A 19,744-nucleotide genomic window follows, 5' to 3' on the forward strand; every position below is an offset into this window, starting at 1 on the left:
CATGTTGATTTCTATATCATTCTGTAATGCCGTTCTTTCCCTCTTATTACAGTCTTTATTATATAAAGTCTTTTGTCTGACACAAGTATTGCTAACCCAGCTTTCTTTTTGTTTCCATTTGAGTGAAATCATTTTCCATTCCTTCACTTTCAGTCTGCGCATGTATTTACAGTGAGTGAATTTTTGTATGCAGCATATAGCTGGGTCTTGTTTTCTTATCCATTTAGCCAGTTTGTGTCCTTTGATTGGAGAATTTAGTCCATTTACATTTAAAGTAATTATTGATAGTTATGTATTTACTGCCATTTTGTTAATTGTTTTCTGATTGTTGTTGTAGTTCTCTGTTTCTTTCTTCTTATGTTCTCTTTATAGTGTGATGACTTTCATGGTATGCTTAGATTTATCTTTTGTGTATCTCTTATAGGTTATTGCTTTTTGGTTACTATGGGGCTTACATAAAAGTTTGAATGAATTCTAGAGCTCTACATTCTTGCTCTCTCCTGTCATTTTTTATTGTCACATTTTGCATCTTTTATATATGTGTTAATAATAGTGATTTTTACTACTTTTATATTTTAACTTTCATATTTTATAAATAATTCACCATCTTTACTATGTATTTGTCATTACCTGTGAGATATATACTTTCATGTGTTTTCTTGTTACTAATTAGCCCCATTTTTTTCAGTTTTAAAAAAGTACTTTTCTTTTATTTCTTATAAGGCCAGTTTAGTGGTAATAAACTCTGTTAGCTTTGCTTGTCTGGAAAACTCTTTATCTCTTCTTCAGTTCTTGATGAAAACAATGCCTGGTAGAGTACTCTGGGCTAGACGTTTTCTTTCCACACTTTGAATACACCATGCTGCTCCCTTGTGGTCTACAATTTTTCTGCTGAAAAATCAATTCATCATCTTATAGGGGTTTCCTTGTATGCAGCTAGTTGTTTTTTTTTTCTCTTGCTGCTTTTAAGATTCTCTTCTTGTCTTTAGCTTTTTACATTTTAATATGTGTTCCTGTGGATCTCTTTGGGTTTCTCTGTTTTGGAATTCTTTGGGCTCCCTAGATCCAGATGTCTGTTTCTTTCACCATGTTAGGAATGTTTTCAGCCATTATTTCAATTAAGTTTTCTGTTTCTGCCTCTTTCTCTCTCTCTTCTCCTTTTCAGACCCCTGTAATGCAAATATTGGTCTGTTTGATACTGTTCCATAAGTCATTTAAGCAGTCTTCACGTTACTTCATTCTTTGTGACTTTTGCTCCTGACTGTATGAACTCCACTGCCATGTCTTTGAGTTCACTGATCCTTTCTTCACTTCATCTAGTCTGCTGTTGGACTCCCCTAGTGTATTTCATTCCATTATTGTATTGTTCAACTCTGTAACTTTAGCATTTTTTTAATATATTTTCTGTCTTTGTTGAAGTTCTCACTGTATTCATTCTTTCTTCTTCTGAGTTTGGTGAGGATTTTTATGACCTTTATTTTGAACTCTTTATCAGGTTAATCAGTTATCTCAATTTCATTAAGGATTTTTTTCTGAGATTTTTTTCCCTTGTTCTTTAGTTTGGAACATCTTTTTCTCTTTCTTCATTGTGCTTGACTCCCTATGTTAGTTTCTATGCATTAGATAAAACAAATCCCTCTCCCAATCTTGAAGTGGCTTCACATAGGACATGAACATTATGGTTCAACTCTGCCCTAGCTTTTGATTGTCTTTCAAACCTTTGTACTCATCCAAGCATCCTATTTGAAGTTTAATGGTTCCCAGTAGTTAAGAGTATGTGAAGACTTGTCAGTGTCCCAAAGGAAGGATCTCAGGCAGCAGCTAGATTCAGGCTGATTAAAAGCTAGCCATGGAATTTTCCAGACAAGAGTACTGGAGTGGGTTGCCATGTCCTTCTCCAAGGGATATTCCCAACCCAGGGATCAAACCCAGGTCTCCCGCACTGCAGGCAGACGCTTTACTGTCTGAGTCACCAGGGAAGTGGGAGACTGTCATCAGCAGCTCTTAAATTATGCAAATGTATAAAGTCTTATGGCGCCACAAGTATAAGTCCCACTTGCCATCAGAACTAAGTAATTAGGAGATATCCCTGGGCAACGGTCAAAAAAATCAGGGGTGCTAAATGACTATCTAACCTCCTTTCTGGGAGGTACTGGTAGGCTGAGGCAAGACAAAGTGAGAGTAAAAGGATGGCATCCATCACCTTGTGTTCCCTAAAAGCACCTCCATAGGGCCCTAAATGTGAGCCAAACCCAAGGCCTGTGGCTAAAGCCAGTGCTCCAGCACACATAAGTACACATTTTTCACAGGAAGACTGGTGGGTTTATATTTCACTCTGCTGTTTGCATAGTGCTCTGGTTTGGTAGCTTACAATGAACTGTCTCTCCAGCTGTTATAGTCTCATGGTACCTAGGAATGCAAGCCCCCTGGCCACCAGAACCAGGTGATCAGGTGTCCCCTGGGTGGCAACCGGTAAAACCAGGGCTCCAGATATAAAACCCAGGGCACCAGACATACATAAAAATTCCTCTCCAGGAGATCCTGGGGCTCTGGAGTACAGCAGAAAGACAGTATGAAGAAACACCCACCCTTTGCGGCCTCTGGAAAGGATTACCCTTAGATCTGTGTTTAATTAAGAATTTCTATCCCTCTGACTGCAGCTGTGATGGTAAGCTAATAGGATAGACTGGGCTCCTGGGTGTTGCGTCTTGCTTTGCCCTGGGAGTGGTACCTCTTTAAGAATTCTTTCTCCTTTGGTTACAGTCCTGTGGAACCCATGAGTATAAGTCCTGTTGGCCACCAGAGCCAGACAATCCAGAGATGTCCCTGGAGGCAGCCACAGTAACCAAGGTGTCAGACAAGTTTATAAGCTCTTTTCTGAAAGATACAACCAGCTAGAGTATGGCAGAGGGGATGCTCAGAGATTGCATCCATCAGTCCTCATTCCCTGAGAGCGCCTCTGTTGACCTGGATGTGTGCCAAATCAGAAGCCTACCCCTCGGGCCCAAGTTCCTGGTTAAGCAAATAGGCTTCTCACTGAAAGACTAGGAGTGTTTTCTGGTCTGCTGTCTGTGCTGTCCCCTGGATATGGTAGCCTGCTAAGAACTGTCTCAAACTGTTATGGTCCCATGCTATGGTACCATAGGCCATGCTGGCTTCCCGAGCCAGGCAGTCAAGTGGCATTCCCCCAGGTGGCGCAATAAAAACTGGAGCACCCGACATAAAAGCCAGGACACTGGTGAGATACTGGTGTTCTGTAAAGCAGTGAGAGAGTGGGAAATTGGTGCCCTCTGGCTGGAGTGAGCCACAGAGAGAGTGTAAAGATGGTGCCTGCTAGTGTCTGTCCTTTCGGCATAGCCAGGAGGCCCCTAGATGTGCATTAAATTAGATGCTTATCCCTTAGGCCAAGGCTTAAAGAAATTTGCCTCCTTAACAGAAAACCTGGCACCTTATAGTGGCTGCTTCTAAACTGGGCTGTGGTGCAGGTGAGACCAAGCATAAAACCCTTTAAGAGCCTTTTCTCACTTCAGTATAGCCTTGTAGGACTCATGGACTCTAGCCTCATTGGTTTTCAAAGCTAAATGTTTCAGGGAGAGTCCAGGTCAAGATGGCAGAAAAAGAAAAACTAAGCTCATCTCCTCCCACAGACACACTAAAACTACTTTATATGGAACAGCTGTCTTTGAGAACAACCTGAAAACTAGCAGAACAAATTTTCTACAACTCTAGATATAAATAAAAGGCCACATCAAGACAGACAGGAGAGGCAGAGATGGATTCCAACAGAACCCATGCCCCTGAGGCAATGCCACAAGCTGGAGGCGTATGATAACCGAGGAGGTCCCCCCTTGAGGAGCAAGAAGCTCAAGCCCTATGTCGGGCTTCATAGCCCATAGGCCTACTCAGGGAAGATGAGTCAATGAATCCCCACAATGTCTGGCTTTGAAAATCAGCTGGGCTTATGTCCAGGAGAGCCTAAGGACTGTGGGAAAATAAAGCTCTGCTCTTGAAAAGCTCACACAAGCTCACTTACTCTGAGTCCCTGCACAGAGACAGTAGCTTGAAAAGCACCTGGATCATACAAGAGGGAGACTTATTTTAGGGCATGTGCCATAAAAGGCAGGTTTCTGGTGGATCTTTCTCCAGTAATAGAAGTGCTGTTGGGCATCCTTTTTGTTTTTACTCTCCTGTTCTGCCAGGTACCATTTCTGTCGCTCTCCATCAACCTACCTAACACCTTGGACCCATCCCCAGCATTCCTCTGAGAACTCACACTGCCCAACCCACCCGCCTCAACCAGTGCCTCCAAAATAGCACCCACCCTGCCCTACCTGGCTAGTAGTCCCAGCCGGCACCAGCGCCCCTCAGAAATGGCTCCTGCTAGAGGGGACAAGCCTTGCACACTAATGTACCCACAGCAGTCACAGCCAGGCTTCACGGACAGCCAGGCTGGGGGCTCGCCCTACCCGCGAGGGTGTCAACAGCAGTTGTAGCCAAGCCACTCAGCTAGCCAGGTCAGGGGCCAGCCCCATCTACCAGTGCACGCGCAGCACTTGCAGCCCAACCACAACAAGAAGGCGCACACAGCACATACAGGGGTGACAGGAGGATCTCGCTCTGGTGCCTGGGGTGATGGTGCCACTGGGCCCACAGATACTTACATAGGGCCAGTCCTTCAAGAATGAGAGGTGTAGCTGTAATATGTAGAAACAAATACAGAGAGGCAAAATGAGGAGACACAGGAATAGCCGACAAATGAGAAAACAAGACAAAACCAAGGGGAAAAATAAACAAAATGGAGATAAGCAATTAACCAGATAAAAAGTTCAAATTAATAGTCTTAAAGTTGTTCACTGAACTCTGGAGAATGGATGAACTTGGTGAGAACTGCAACAATGAGATAGATGATAGAGAAAAGAACCAATCAGAACTGGAAAATAGATTAACAGAAATGAAAAATACACCAGAGGGAATCAACAGCAGACTAGAAGATGCAGAAGAATAGATCAACAATCTGAGACAGGGTAGTGGATATTACCCAATCAAAACAGCAAAAAAATAAAATAATAATAATTTTTAAAATGAAGATAGCTTGGAACTTCCATGGTAGTCCAGTGGTTCAAACTCCATGCTTCCACTACAGGGGGCACAGGTTTGATCTCTGGTAAGGGAGACAACATCAAGTTGTGAGACAACATCAAGTGTATTAACATTCACAGGGGTCACAGACGGAAATTTTTCTTCAAAACATATTTGAAGAGAAATGACTGAAAACTTTCCTGACCTGGCTAGCAAAACAGACATCCAAGTCCAGGATGCACAGAGTCCCAAATAAGATGAACCCAAGAGACCCATACCAAGATACATTATAATTAAAACCTCAAACATTGAAGACCAAGAAGAAATCTTTAAGGCAACAAGGGACACCCACATAAGACTATCAGCTGACTTGTCAGCAGAAACTTTTCAGGCCAGAAGAGACTAACATGGTATTCAAAGTGCTAAAAGAAAAAAATTATACAACCAAGAATACTCTACCTGGTCACCTACAAAGCTAATATGAAGGTTAAAAGACAAAAGTAGTAAAATCACCTATATATGAAACAAATAGACGATACACAAAAAGATGCAAAATATGTCAAAAACATAAAATATCTGGGTGGGGGGTAAGTAGTGCTTTTAGAATGTGCTCTGACTTAAATGACCATCCATTTAAATAGACTGCTGTTTACATAGGTTGTTGTTTATGAACCTCATGGTAACCACAAACCTAAAGCCTATAATATACACACAAAAAAACAAAGAGAAAGGAATACAAACAACACACTAAAGAAAGTCATCAAATCACAAAGAGGACAAGAAAAGAAGAAATGAACAGAGGAACTACAAAACAATTAACAAAATGGCAATAAGTACATACCTATCAATAACTACTTTAAATGTAAATGGACTAAATGTTCCAATCAAAAGAGAAAGGTGGCTGAATGGATTAAAATAACAAGACCCATTTATATGCTGCATTCCCAGGCTTCAGATCTAAAGACATACACAGAATGAAAGTGAAGGGATAAAAAAAGATATTTCATGTAAATGAAAATGAAAATAAACCTGTAGTAGCAATATTAATATCAGGCAAAACAGACCTGAAAGCAAAGAAGTTATAACTGACACAACAGAAATACAAAGGATCATAAAAGATTACTATAAACAATTATTTGCCAACAAAATGGACAGCCTAGAAGAAATGGGTAAGTTCCCAGAAACATGCAACCTTCCAAAAGTGAATCAAGAAAAATAGAAAATTTGAACAGACAGATGCCTAGTAATGAAACTGAATTAGAAATTTTAAAAAACCTCCCAACAAACAAGCCCAGGACCAGACAACAGGTAAATTCAACAAACTCAAGGAAGAGTTAATACCTATCCTTCTCAAATTATTCCAAAAAATTGAAGAGGAAGGAACTATTCTAAATTCATTCTCTGAAGCCAGCATTATGCTGATACCAAAACCAGATAAAGACACTACAAAAAAAATTACAGGCCAGCATCCCGGATGAACATAAATGCAAAAATTCTAAACAAAATATTAGACAGATATCAACAGTATAGTAAAAGAACCATACACCATTATCAAGTGTATTCCGCAGATGCAAGGATGGTTCTATATACACAAATAAATCAACATGATATATTACATTAACAAAGTAAAGAATAAAAACCACATGATGATTTGAATCAATGCAGAAAAGGTGTTTGACAAAATTCAATATCCATTTTTTATAAAAACTCTCAATAAAGTGGGTATAGAGGAAACATGTATCCACATAATAAGAGCTGTGTATGACAAACCAGTAGCTCAGAAAATACTTAACAATGAAAAGCCAAATGCTTTTCCTTTAAGATCAGGAAGAAGGAAAAGTGTCCACTATTGACACTTTTATTCAAAATAGTATCAGAAGTCCTAGCAACAACAGTCACACAAGAAAAAGAAATAAAAGGCATCCACATTGGAAAGGAAGCAGTCCCTATTTGCAAATGACATGATAATATATATAGAAAACCCTAAAAACTCCACCAAAAAAAATAAAAACTATTGAAACTAATATATGAATTCAGTAAAACTTCAGGATACAAAATCAATATATAGAAATCAGCTGCATTTCTATACACCAATAATGAACTATGAGAAATAGAAATTAAGACAATCCTATTTACAATTGCAGCCAAAAGAATAAGAATAAAATTTGCCAAGAAAGTGAAAGACCTATACTCTGAAAACCATTAAACATTGATGAAGGAACTAATGTTGTTAAAATGTCCATACTACCCAAAGCAATCTACAGATTCAATGAAATCTCTTATCAAAGTAACAACAGCATTTTTTGCAGAATTGAAACAAAGCATCCTAAAGTGTATTCTAGAACATGAAAGACTGTGAAAACCAAAGCAATTTAAAAGAGGAACAAAGCCAGGGGTGTCATACACCCTGATTTCAAACTGTGCTACAAAGCTATAGGAATCCAAGCAGTATGGTTGTGGCACAAAAAGAGACACACAGAGCAATGGAGAATAGAGAGCCCAGAAATAAAGCCCCTCTTATATGGTCAGTTAACGTACCACCATTCACAGGAATGGGCGAATTCAACTCAGATGACCGTTATATCTACTACTGTGGGCAAGAATCACTTAGAAGAAATGGAGTAGCCCTCATAGTCAACAGAAGAGTCGGAAAGACAGTTCTTGGGTACAATCTCAAAAATGACAGAATGAACTGTTTGTTTCCAAGGCAAACCATTCAACATCACAGTAATTCAAGTCTATGCCCCAACCAGTAATGCTTAAGGAGCTGAAGTTGAATGGTGCTATGAAGACCTACAAGACCTTCTAGAACTAACACCCAAAAAAGATGCCCTTTTCATTACAGGGGCCTGGAATGTAAAAGTAGGAACTCAAGACATACCTGGAGTAACAGGCAAATTTGGCCTTGGAGTTCAAAAAGAAGCAGGGCAAAGACTAACAAGAGTTTTGCCAAGAGAATGCACTGGTCATAGCAAACACTGTCTTCCAGCAACACAAGAGGAGACTCTACACAGATGGTCAATACCAAAATCAGATTGATTATATTCTTTGCAGCCAAAGATGGAGAAACTCTATACAGTCAGCAAAAACAAGACTGGGAACTGACTGTGGCTCAGATCATGAACTCCTTATTGCCAAATTCAGACGTGAATTGAAGAAAATAGGGAAAACCACTAGACCATTCAGGTATGCCCTAAATCAAATTCCTTACAATTATACAGTGGACGTGACAAATAGATTCAAGGGATTAAATCTGATAGAGTGCCTGAAGAACTATGGATGGAGGCTCTTGACACAGTACAGGAGGCAGTGATCAAGACCATCCCCAAGAAAAAGCAATGCAAAAAGGCAAAATGGTTGTCTGAGGAGGCCTTACAAATAACTGAGAAAAGAAGGTAAAGGCAAAGGAGAAAAGGAAAGATATACCCATTTGAATGCAGAGTTTCATGAATAGCAAGGAGAGATAAGAAAGCCTTCTTCAGTGATCAGTGCAAAGATATAGAGGAAAATAATAGAATGGGAAGACTAAAGAGCTCTTCAAGAAAATTAGAGATACCAAGGAAACATTTCATGCAAAGATAGGCACAATAAAGGACAGAAACAGTATGGACCTAACAGAAGCAGAAGATATTAAGAAGAGGTGGCAAGGATACACAGAAAAACTATACAAAAAACATCTTCACGACCCAGATAATCATGATGGTGTGATCACTCACCTAGAGCCAGACATCCTGGAATGTGAAGGCAAGTAGGTCTCAGGAAGCATCATTATGAACAAAGCTAGAGGAGGTGATGGAATTCCAGCTGAGCTATTTCAAATCCTAAAGGTGATGATGTGAAAGTGCTGCACTCAATATGCCAGAAAATTTGGAAAACTCAGAAGTGGCCGCGGGAATGGAAAAGGTCAGTTTCCATTCCAGTCCAAAAGAAAGGCAGTGGCAGTGAATATTCAAGCACAAAAGCACAATATTCAAGCCTAACTGCACTCATCTCACACACTAGCAAGGGAATGCTCAAAATTCTCCAACCCAGGCTTCAACAGTACATGAACTGTGAACTTCCAGATGTTCAAGCTGGATTTAGAAAAGAACCAGAGATCAAATTGCCAACATCCATTGAATCATCGAAAAAGCACAAGAGTTCCAGTAAAACATCTACTTCTGCTTTATTGACTACACCAAAGCCTTTGATTATGTGCATCACAACAGACTGTGGAAAATCCTTCAAGAGGTGCGAATACCAGACACCCTTACCTGCCTTCTGAGACATCTGTATGCAGGTTAAGAAGCAATAGTTAGAACTGGACATGGAACAACAGACTGGTTCCAAATCGGGAAAGGAGTACATCATGGCTGTATATTGTCACCCTGCTTCTTTAACTTATATGCAGAGTACATCATGAGAAATGGTGGGCTGGATGAAGCACAAGCTGGCATCAAGATTGGTGGGAGAAATATCAATAACCTCAGATAGGCAGATTACACCACCGTTATGGCAGTAAGTGAAGAAGAACTAAAGAGCCTCTTGATGAAAGTGAAACAGGAGAGTGAAAAAGTTGGCTTAAAACTCACCATTCAGAAAACTAAGATCATGGCATCTGGTCCCATCCTTTCATTGCAAATAGATGGGGAAACAATGGAAACAGTGACAGACTTTATTTTGGGGGCTCCAAAATCACTGCAAATGGTGACTGCAGCCATGAAATTAACAGATGCTTGCTCCTTAGAAGAAAGGCTATGACCAACCTAGACAGCATATTAAAAAGCAGAGACATTACTTTGCCAACAAAGGTCCATACAGTCAAAGCTATGGTTTTTTCACTAGTCATGTATGTATGTGAGAGTTGGACTGTAAAGAATGATGAGTGCCAAAGAACTGACACTTCTGTGACGCTGGAGAAGATGCTTGAGAGTCCCTCGGACTGCAAGGAGATCCAGCCAGCCGATCCTAAAGGAAATCAGTCCTGAATATTCATTGGAAGAACTGATGCTGAAGCTGAAACTCCAATACTTTGGCCACCTGATACAAAGAACTGACTCATTGGAAAAGATCCTGATGCTGGGAAAGGTTGAAGGCAGGAGGAGAAGGGACGACAGAGGGTGAGATGGTTGGATGGCTCACTGACTCGCTGCACATGAATTTAAGTAAGCTCCGGGAGTTGGTGATGGACAGGGAAGCCTTGCATGCTGCAGTCCATGGGGTTGCAGAGTCGTACACCGATGAGCAACTGAACTGAACTGAATGTACAACAGTGAAGCCAAGAATATACAATAGGTAAAAGACAATGTCTTTAATAAATGATATTGGGAAACTTGACAGCTTCACGCACAAGAATGAAACTGGATCACTCACTATGCTGTATACAAAATATAAACTCAAAAAGGATTGAAGACTTAAATGTGAGATCTGAAACCATAAAAAACTCCTAGAAGAAAACATAGGCTGTACACTCTTTAAAATTAGACTTAGCAGTATTTTTTTTTAATCTGTCTCCTCAGGCAAGGGCAGGAAAAACAAAAATAAATAAGAGTACATCAATTTTAAAGGTTTTGCGCAACGAAGGAAACCATCAACAAACATAAAGGCAGTTTACTGAATAGGAAGAAATACTTGTAGATGATATATCTGATAAGGGGTTAATATCTAAAGTATATTTTTTAAAACTTACATAGCTCAGTATCAAAAATCCCAACCTGATTTTAAAATGAGCAAAAAGCCTGAACAAACACTTTTTCAAGAAAGACATAGAGATGGCCAACAGATGCATAAAATGGTATTCAACATCACTAATCATCAGTGTAGTGCAAATATAAACCACAATGAGCTATCCTCACACCTTTCAGAATGACTGTTATCAAACAAACAACAAATGACAAGTGTTGGCAAGGATATGGAGAAAAGGGGACCCTTATGCACTATTATGAGAATGTAAATTGGTGCAACCACTATGGAACAATGTAGACGTTCCTCAAAAAATTAAAAATAGAACTGCTATATGATCCAGTAATTTCACTTCTGGGTATTTACCCAAAGAAAATAAAAATATTATTTTTAAAAGATACATGCTCTCCAACATTCACTGCAGCATTATTCACAACACCCAACATATGGAAGTAACCTAAGTATTCATCAATAGATAAGTGGATAAAGGTGATGTGATACACACATACACACAGTGGAATTTTACTTAGCCATAAAAAAAGAATGAAAGCTTGACATATGAAACAACAGGAATGGACTCTAAGGGTATTATGCTAAGTGAAATAGGTCTGACAGAGAAAGACAAATACTATATGATTTCATTTATATGTGGAATTTAACAATCAAACAGACTAAACAGAAGCACCAGTAGAGAGAACACAGTAGAGGTCACCAGAGGGTAAGCGGGTGGTTGGGTAAAATAGACGAAAGAAATTAAGAGGTACAAACTTCCAGGTATAAAATAAATCAGGCACAGGGATATAGTGTATAGCATAGAGAATATAGTCAATAATACAGTAATAACTTTGGTAACAGATGGTTACTAGACTTATTGTGGTGACCAATTCATAATGTGTACAAATGTCAAATCACTATGTTGTACACTCGAAACTAACTGTCCGACTCTTTGCGACCCCATAGACTGTAGCCTACCAGGCTCCTCCATCCATGGGATTTTCCAGGCAAGAATACTGGAGTGGGTTGCCATTTCCTTCTCCAGGAGATCTTCCTGACCCAGGGATTGAACCTGGGTCTCGCACATTGTAGGCGGACGCTTTACCATCTGAGCCACCAGGAAAGTCTGCTAATATAATGTCACATGTCAACTATACTTCAGTTTTTTAAAAGGAAGGGAAAAAGCTAGATTTGAGGGTATTTGTCTCAGTTGCAGGTCTTAAAAGTTGGGTTCACAACATGGGATTCAAACTCTTTGTTCCTCGAGGAAAAGCTCTGGATTTCCAGTTTCCTCCTAATTGTGGGTCAGTGTGCTGGGGTTTACAGCAAGATTGTGTCTCAGCATCTCCTATCCACTAAATAAGAGTTTTTTCCACTAAATAAGAGTTTTTCTCATTTTCCCAATAATGTAGAAGTCACTCAGCTAGTTTTTACGGTTTTTTCAGAAGAAACTGGTCCATATGTAGCTATATAGATGCATCCATGGGAGAAAGCGAGTTCCTATTTGACCATCTTGAACCAGAACTCTGAAGTCAGTCCCTTGAAGAGATACCTGAACTCCCTTGTTCATTACAACATTATATGAAATCAAGCTAAATGTCTCTCACAGAATAAGTAGATAAATAAAATGTGGTATATGTATACACACACAATAGAATATTATTCACCCTTCGAAAAGGAGGAAATCCTGTCATTTGCAACATGGATTAACCTGGAGGATATTATACTAAGTGGAATAAGCCAGGCACAGAAAGTCATACATGATCTCTTATATGGGAATCAAAAAAAAGTCAGACTTAATAGAAGCAGAAAGTAGAATGGTGGTTACCAGGGGCTGGGGGTATAAGGGAAAAGAGGAGATGCTGACCCAGTGTACAAAGTTGCAGTTATACAGGATGAATAAATCTAGAGATCTAATGTACAATATAATGACTATACATTTAGTATAATATTGTTTTAAATGCTGAAAATTCACTTAAGAGGGTAGATTTCAGGTCCTCTACATCCCTACTATCCTGCAAAATAGTAATATTGTGGGGAGATGCTATGTTAAGCAGCTTTACTGTAGTAATTGTTTCACTGTCTATATCACATTATTTTGTTATATATCTTAAATACATACAATTTTTACTTTAAATGTGTTTAAATTTTTTAAATAAAATTAACCACAGTAAGAGAGTAAAAAGAAACATAGGATTAATCTTACTTACGTCTCTTATTTAATACCATATATCTAAAATATTTTTCCAACATGTAATCAGTATAAAAGTATTGATAAGATGTTTTACTGTTTTTTTCTTACAAAGTCTTCGAAATCTGTGTTTGCACTTAAAGACATCCCAGGGATTTTCCTGGTGGTCCAGGGGCTAAGATTCTGCATTCCCAGTGCAGGGGGACCGGGTTCAGTCCCTGGTCAGGGAACTAGATCCCACATGCTGCAACTAATATCTGGCACAGTCAAATAAATAAATATTAACAGAAAACAAATTTTTTTTTTAAAGACATCTCAAATTGGGTTATCCACATATGGCTAGCGGTCACCATATTGGACCATGCTGATTTGAATAACAAGAATTCCAGAAAGAGAGTGGATAAGGGGAAAGAGAAGCAGACAAGAAATAAAACAATTTTAAGAAAATGTCCAAGAACTTAAGAATACTAGTTTACAAACTGAGGAGGCGCTGAGCCCAGCAAAAGTGAATTAGATCCAGACCAAGGCACTTCATCAGTTTTATTTTAAAACACCAGGAACTCAGAAACCTCTGTAGGCTTCAAAGGGGAAAAAAAAAAAAAAAGGTTGCAAAGGATCAGTGGCTTTAGACTTCTCAACAACAGTGGATAAATGGAGGACAGTGAATCAGGGCCTTTAAAATTCTGAAGAAAAGAACCATCATGCCATAATTCTATATATACCAACCACATTAGGGGGTAGATAAGGGTATTTTCAATGATCTAACATCCAAAAAATGTACCTGCTATGCTCCCTTTTTTAGGAAGCTACTGAAGAATGTGCTTTACCAAACAAGGAAGCAAACCAAGAATGAGGAAAATGTGAGATATAAGAAACAGCAGAAAGGTGAAAGGATTCCCTAGGGTGAAACTATAAATCAGGCCTAAAGATCAACCAGTCCAGATTAGAATAGGTCAGAGGAACTGAAAAAGATTTCAAGGAAATGCAATTGATAGAATACCCAATGGGACTGATTATGGACGTAGAAAACTAGCAGAAGTCTTTGAATTAGTGGTAGTAACATGTACTGTATCCCAAAACTAAACGAGAGATAAAAGGAAAATGTAAAGTTATAAACTGTGAATGTTGAGTTATTTATCTATGCTAAGAGGTTATAAAGGGCATGTGGGTAAGGTGGAATGAGTAGCAAAAGACCTGAAACCTCATCTTTCATAGTGCAAAATTAAACCACAGTCTTTAAATCAGAAATACAAGAAAGGAACAATATAGACACCTTAACTGAAATGTAAAGATAAAAACCAAAAGAATCAAGTGTTGAAAATGCTTGGATCTGGGGAAGAGAAAATTTTAAAAATGACTGCCATTTTTTCTAATAAATTTTGTAAAACTATGTCTAAGTCCGAAGTATACCCATGTATAACTTTTAAAAGAAACAAACAATAATAAATCTGGTGAATAAAAGAGCTTTAACAGGCCATTGCTAATGAGTATCCTTACCTCCTAGCATTGAGTACTGGTTCCGCTGTATGGATGTGGATGGGGATGGAGTGCTCTCCATGTACGAGCTGGAATACTTCTACGAGGAGCAGTGTGAACGGATGGAAGCCATGGGCATTGAGCCCTTGCCATTCCATGATTTGTTGTGCCAGATGCTTGACCTGGTGAAGCCAGCCAGTGATGGTAAGATTGAATAAAGAGCCAAGTTGCATTGTTCATCTCCAGTACAGAGTGGGGGTTGTAATCCTGGATTGTTCCAAATTATTTAACTTCCCAGAGTCTTCCACACAGGCTCTCCAAATACAGAAGTATTTAAGTTTCTGCTTTAGCGTTAGCATAGAACTAACAATTGATGGCGAATTCAGAAGGCAGATTAGTGGTAGCCAGTTGGGGAGGATTGCAGAGGGGAGGGGGGTGAGACTGTTTGATGGGTACAGAGTGTCCTTTGGAGGTGAAGAAAATGCTAGGGCATGTGATAGTGGTGATGCTTATGCAACATTGTGAATGTATGAAAAACCATTAGAATGGTTAAAATGGTGAATTTTATGTGAACTTTACCTCAAAAAAAATCAAATTTTTATAATCAAATAAGCATATGCATATATCCTTTTAAACTTCAGTAGAAGCTGGTTTTTTTTTTTTTCCACTTCAAAAAAAGCCTTTGAAATTTACCAGATTTGTTCTTACACAGGCAAAATAACTCTACGAGATCTGAAGAGATGCAGAATGGCTCACATCTTTTATGACACTTTCTTTAATCTGGAGAAATACTTAGACCATGAACAAAGAGATCCCTTTGCAGTCCAGAAGGTACCAGTATAGTTTTAACTTCTGTTTGAGGGATGCAATATCAGGGGATGTATGCTTCAGATAAAAGTGGCCTCTGTCTGCAGGAATTTTGGTATTTAAAAAGGCTTACATTTAAAACATTTCATCACATACTGAAAAGAAAGAATAAAGGATTTAGAGTCCATCTCTTCCCATAGCTAATCTTCAAGTGTAGGTAATAACCTGCATCTACCTTTCATTGAATGAATTGTGTGTTTTGTGTACTTCCATATACATAGAAACTGGTTACAGAAAATTTTGAAATAATTGTCTTTCTCACTTTCAAATCAATAAACGTGTGTTCATTTTATTATTCATTAAAAAAAAAAAACCTATATCAATAGATACATCTCTGTTACAGAGTACACTGGGCTTGATTTAACTGTACCATTCAATTTCGGGATGGCCTGGTAATGAAAACTAGATGCTCTCCAAGATAGACAACCTTCAGATAAATGTAACACTTTTTCAAGCGGTAATGATGACTGTACATGACATCAGTTTGAAGTCATTCTACAGCTGAAGAGCTGTGAGCTGCCTTCCCCATACGCAAAAACCTGTGGACTCTCAGAAAACCCATGTCCAGAAAAAAAACAAACAAAGAGCAGAATATCACCACTTCTCCTTCTATTCCCCTGTTTAAAGAGTAAAAACTATATTGATGGAAAAGAACTGGTTGAATACACTACAGGAAACTTCCTCAGTCTTTTCTTTGTCTTTCATATGTTGCATAACTGTTTGACCTAAATATTAATAGCCAAGAATACAAGGACCAGCTTCTAAAAACAAATACTCTGCACCAGAACTTGGGGCCTATCAAGGTACATTATCACTAGCCTAAAGTCAGTATTATATTTCATTGAGTTTAAAATATCCCATTATTTTATATACCTTTAAAGAAAAAGCAATTATAAATCTAAGATGCATAGCAATTTCAGACATGTTTAAAAGGTGGGGTGCAGTTCTTCAAATGGATTATAGTCATTAACACATTGTGTAGTCAGTATTAAGGTACTTAGGTTCTAGCATAACTAACCTTACATCCTAGAGCAATGTTAACCCAATTTCATTATGGAAAAACATCACTTTACCTAGAACATATAATCTAAGATGCAGCCTGTATTGTAGAAGGAAATTTTTCCCCCTTCATTTTTTTATTTGTATTACAAATTTTACTTTAAATTTTTCCTCTTTTTTCTTAGAGGTAGTAATTATCAACATTCTGATCTGCAAAGAATGCTATTAGTAAGTGCTTAGTAAATTCCAGGTACTGTGTTGAAGAGACACTGGAGGTTATATAGAGATAAGTCAGTATATAAAAAGAATGGGTATATAGAGATGACAAGGACAGGAGAACAAAAGTTGGCAACCAAGCATACGTAGTACAATGAAGGAAATGACTAGGGGGAGAAGGGCTGTTTCTAAGAAGGTAACTCAGATGGCAGGGTATCCGGGCTGGCTGTGAAGGAAGCAATAAAAATTCGCTAGAGGAAGGGATGGTATATTTCAGGTTAAGTTTAAGTCACTCAGTCCTGTCTGACTCTTACAACCCCAGGGACTGTAGCCTCTGTCCATGGAATTCTCCAGGCGAGAATAGTGGAGCAGTATATGGCTGATTCAAGTTGAGGTTTGACAGAAAACAACAAAATTCTGTAAAGCAGTTATCCTTCAATTAAAAAATAAATTAAAAAAAGAATACTGGTGTAGGTTGCCATTTTCTTCTCCAGAGGATTTTCCCAACCCAGAGGTCGAACCCAGGTCGCCTGCATTGCAGACAGATTCATTACCATCTGAGCCACCAGGGAAACCGCATTTCAGGTGGGCACATGCAAACCACAGGTCACTCCAGATCACTGCTATGCCAAGTGTGAGAGGAGAGGGGGCTAGAGAAGCCTCTGGTTAAAGGCTGAAGAATCTAGACCCAAACAGTCCAGCTGATGAACAGTGCTTAATAATTTTGTGATTCAAGGTGTAGAAAATCAGTTTAGGATTGTGACTTTAGTACCTCTCTTAACATGTTTAGGGCTTCCCTGATGGCTCAGTTGGTAAAGAATCAGCCAGTAATGCCGGAAACCCCAGTTCAACTCCTAGGTTGGGAAGATCAGCTGGAGAAGGGATAGGCTGCCCACTCTAGTATTCTTGGACTTCCCTGGTGGCTCAGCTGGTAAAGAACCTGCCTACAATGCAGGAGACCTGGGTTCAACCTGTGGGTTGGGAAGATCCCCTGAAGAAGAGAAAGGCTACCTATTCCAGTATTCTTGCCTGGAGAATTCCATGAACTGTATAGTCCGTGGGGTCAAATGAAACATTTTTCACATAGGTTTTTTCAGGATGTAAAACATTTGTGATGACCTATCTCCAATTTTTGTTTTTGATTCTGTTTCCTGTGGCCATCCCCTTCCCAATCAGGATGTGGAGAATGAGAGTCCTGAGCCTTCCGACTGGGACAGGTTTGCTGCTGAAGAGTATGAGAGCCTTGTAGCAGAGGAGTCTGCCCAGGCGCAGTTCCAGGAAGGGTGAGTGAGTCTCCCTGTGCCTTGTGAGCTTCTCTAACAGGGGTAACCACATTAGGGTCACCTGTAAAAACTCAAGCTAGTAGTCCTTTCCTGTTTTTGCCACATCATAAAAATGAGTGATTTTAACTCAATTTTAGTTGAGTGAACATTCCCCCAGCAGTCTTCTCTTCCCTTCACTGATTTTATAAAAAGTCCTCTCATGTGCCATTTCCTTTAATGAAGTTGTACCTTCCACTGAAAACGGAGATCACTGTGCAGTCATACTACTTTGTTAGGGATGTTAGTAAACCCTATAAACACAGGAGAACTGAAGCTCTTTTAAATAATAAAGATCATTATGATCATCAAAACAAACCTTTATCAGACATGGTTTTGTGTGTTCAACTCTGAATAAGAAGTTAACTTCTACAAAGGGACCATGGTAAGAAATTAAATTGTCCAAGACTTTTACTGCTTAGAACATTTCAGTATCTATAATTTGTTGGCTGTTTTCATCTTCTAGTGATTTCTTTCGCAGTTCCTCTATAGTCACTGTTTCTGTAAGGCTCTCAATTAATCCTTATTATTAATGTAATACTTTTTGAATAGGCAGTAGTCACTTAATATTCAGAGTTAAAGAATAAATAGTAAGTTTCCTGCTACTCAGTTCTCCCCAGAAGCAGCCACTGTTACCACTTTATGTGCTTTTCCAAGGATGCTCCGTCCTGGTCCTCCCGTTCTCACACTCTCTCTTCATACATATGTATATGTGTATGAAAGCAAATACACATAGACATTTTTTTCTTTCTTTTTTTCTCTTACATATATGATAGCATACTCACTATTCGGTTCCCAGCTTTTTCCACACTTTTTATAAAGTTTCTGTTACATAAGTTCTGGAGACCTGCTGTAGAACATAGTATCTATAGTTAACATGTGGTACCGTGCAGTTTAAAATATATTAAGAAGATAGATCTTATGTTAAGTGTTCCTGCAAAAGAAAAAAAAGAACACAAGGAAATGTCTGGAAGTAATGGATATATTTAGTGCCTTGAATGTAGTGATGATATGACAGATATCTGCATATTCCAAAATCATCAACATGTATTCACTAAGTGTGTCCAGTTTTTTGTATCAAACTTCAATAAATCTAAAAACAGTAACAACAAAGCTTGGGAGAACAGCATGGTGAATAAAATACTTGTATTTTATGATCATTGAGGTATAAATGAGGCAGCATAAATATCTGGGGATCCCTGAGTGTATAAAAAAATTAATAAAAGAATAACTGAAGATTGGAGGAAAAACAAATCAATAAATTGGAAATTATTCCATAAATATATTCAGTGAATGTGCCAAGTTTTTTATAACTGCATAATATTCCACTGTATAGTTACACCATTATCTTATATTCCTCTATTCACAGGCATTATAGTGAAAATAGTGAAATATTAGAGATATAAGGTTGCAGTGAATAATCTTACATACATGTTATTTTATACATATGTGGGATAAATTTCTAGGGTGTATTTAACAGATAGGGCTTCCCAGGTGGGACAGTGGTAAAGAATCTGCCTGCCAGTACAGGAGACACAAGAGATGTGGGTTCGATTCTTGGGTCAGGAAAATCTCCTGGAGTAGGAAATGGCAACCCGCTCCAGTATTCTTGCCTGGAAACTTACCATGAACAGAGGAGCCTGGCAGGCTACAATCCATGGGGTTGCAAAGAGTCTGGCACAGCTGAGCACACACGAACACACACACACACAGAGCAAACTTACAAATACACAGGAGGATTTTAGAGACGCCAATAAGAAGTGACACAGATACCCAGAATTAGCAATGGTGGGGAGCCATATCATCCCTAGGCCTAAAAGGACCAGGAGATGACAGAATCGTCAGAACCCAGAGGAGCAGCTCTGTTCACAGGCGTGATTTAACTCTTTGTCAGTGAGCTTCATTAGTTAGGAACAGGGGTGAGTTTACTGATTTTATGAAG

The 19,744-nt window shown here is 38.8% G+C and overlaps 1 protein-coding gene across 5 annotated transcripts in view; it reads left to right on the forward strand.

Moving 5' to 3' along the window:
• PPP2R3A (protein phosphatase 2 regulatory subunit B''alpha) overlaps positions 1-19,744 on the forward strand; it is a 228,811-nt gene that overhangs the window by 185,178 nt on the left and 23,889 nt on the right. For all 5 annotated transcript variants that reach the window (XM_043874682.1, XM_043874683.1, XM_043874681.1 and 2 more), the window contains 3 exons: positions 14,430-14,605; positions 15,114-15,232; positions 17,660-17,766. In XM_043874682.1, the coding sequence (XP_043730617.1) occupies positions 14,430-14,605; positions 15,114-15,232; positions 17,660-17,766 (402 nt within the window). The remainder of the gene's footprint in view (positions 1-14,429; positions 14,606-15,113; positions 15,233-17,659; positions 17,767-19,744) is intronic.

The sequence above is a fragment of the Cervus elaphus genome, chromosome 19 (genome assembly GCF_910594005.1).
Source record: "Cervus elaphus chromosome 19, mCerEla1.1, whole genome shotgun sequence".
NCBI classification, from domain to species: Eukaryota; Metazoa; Chordata; class Mammalia; order Artiodactyla; family Cervidae; genus Cervus; species Cervus elaphus.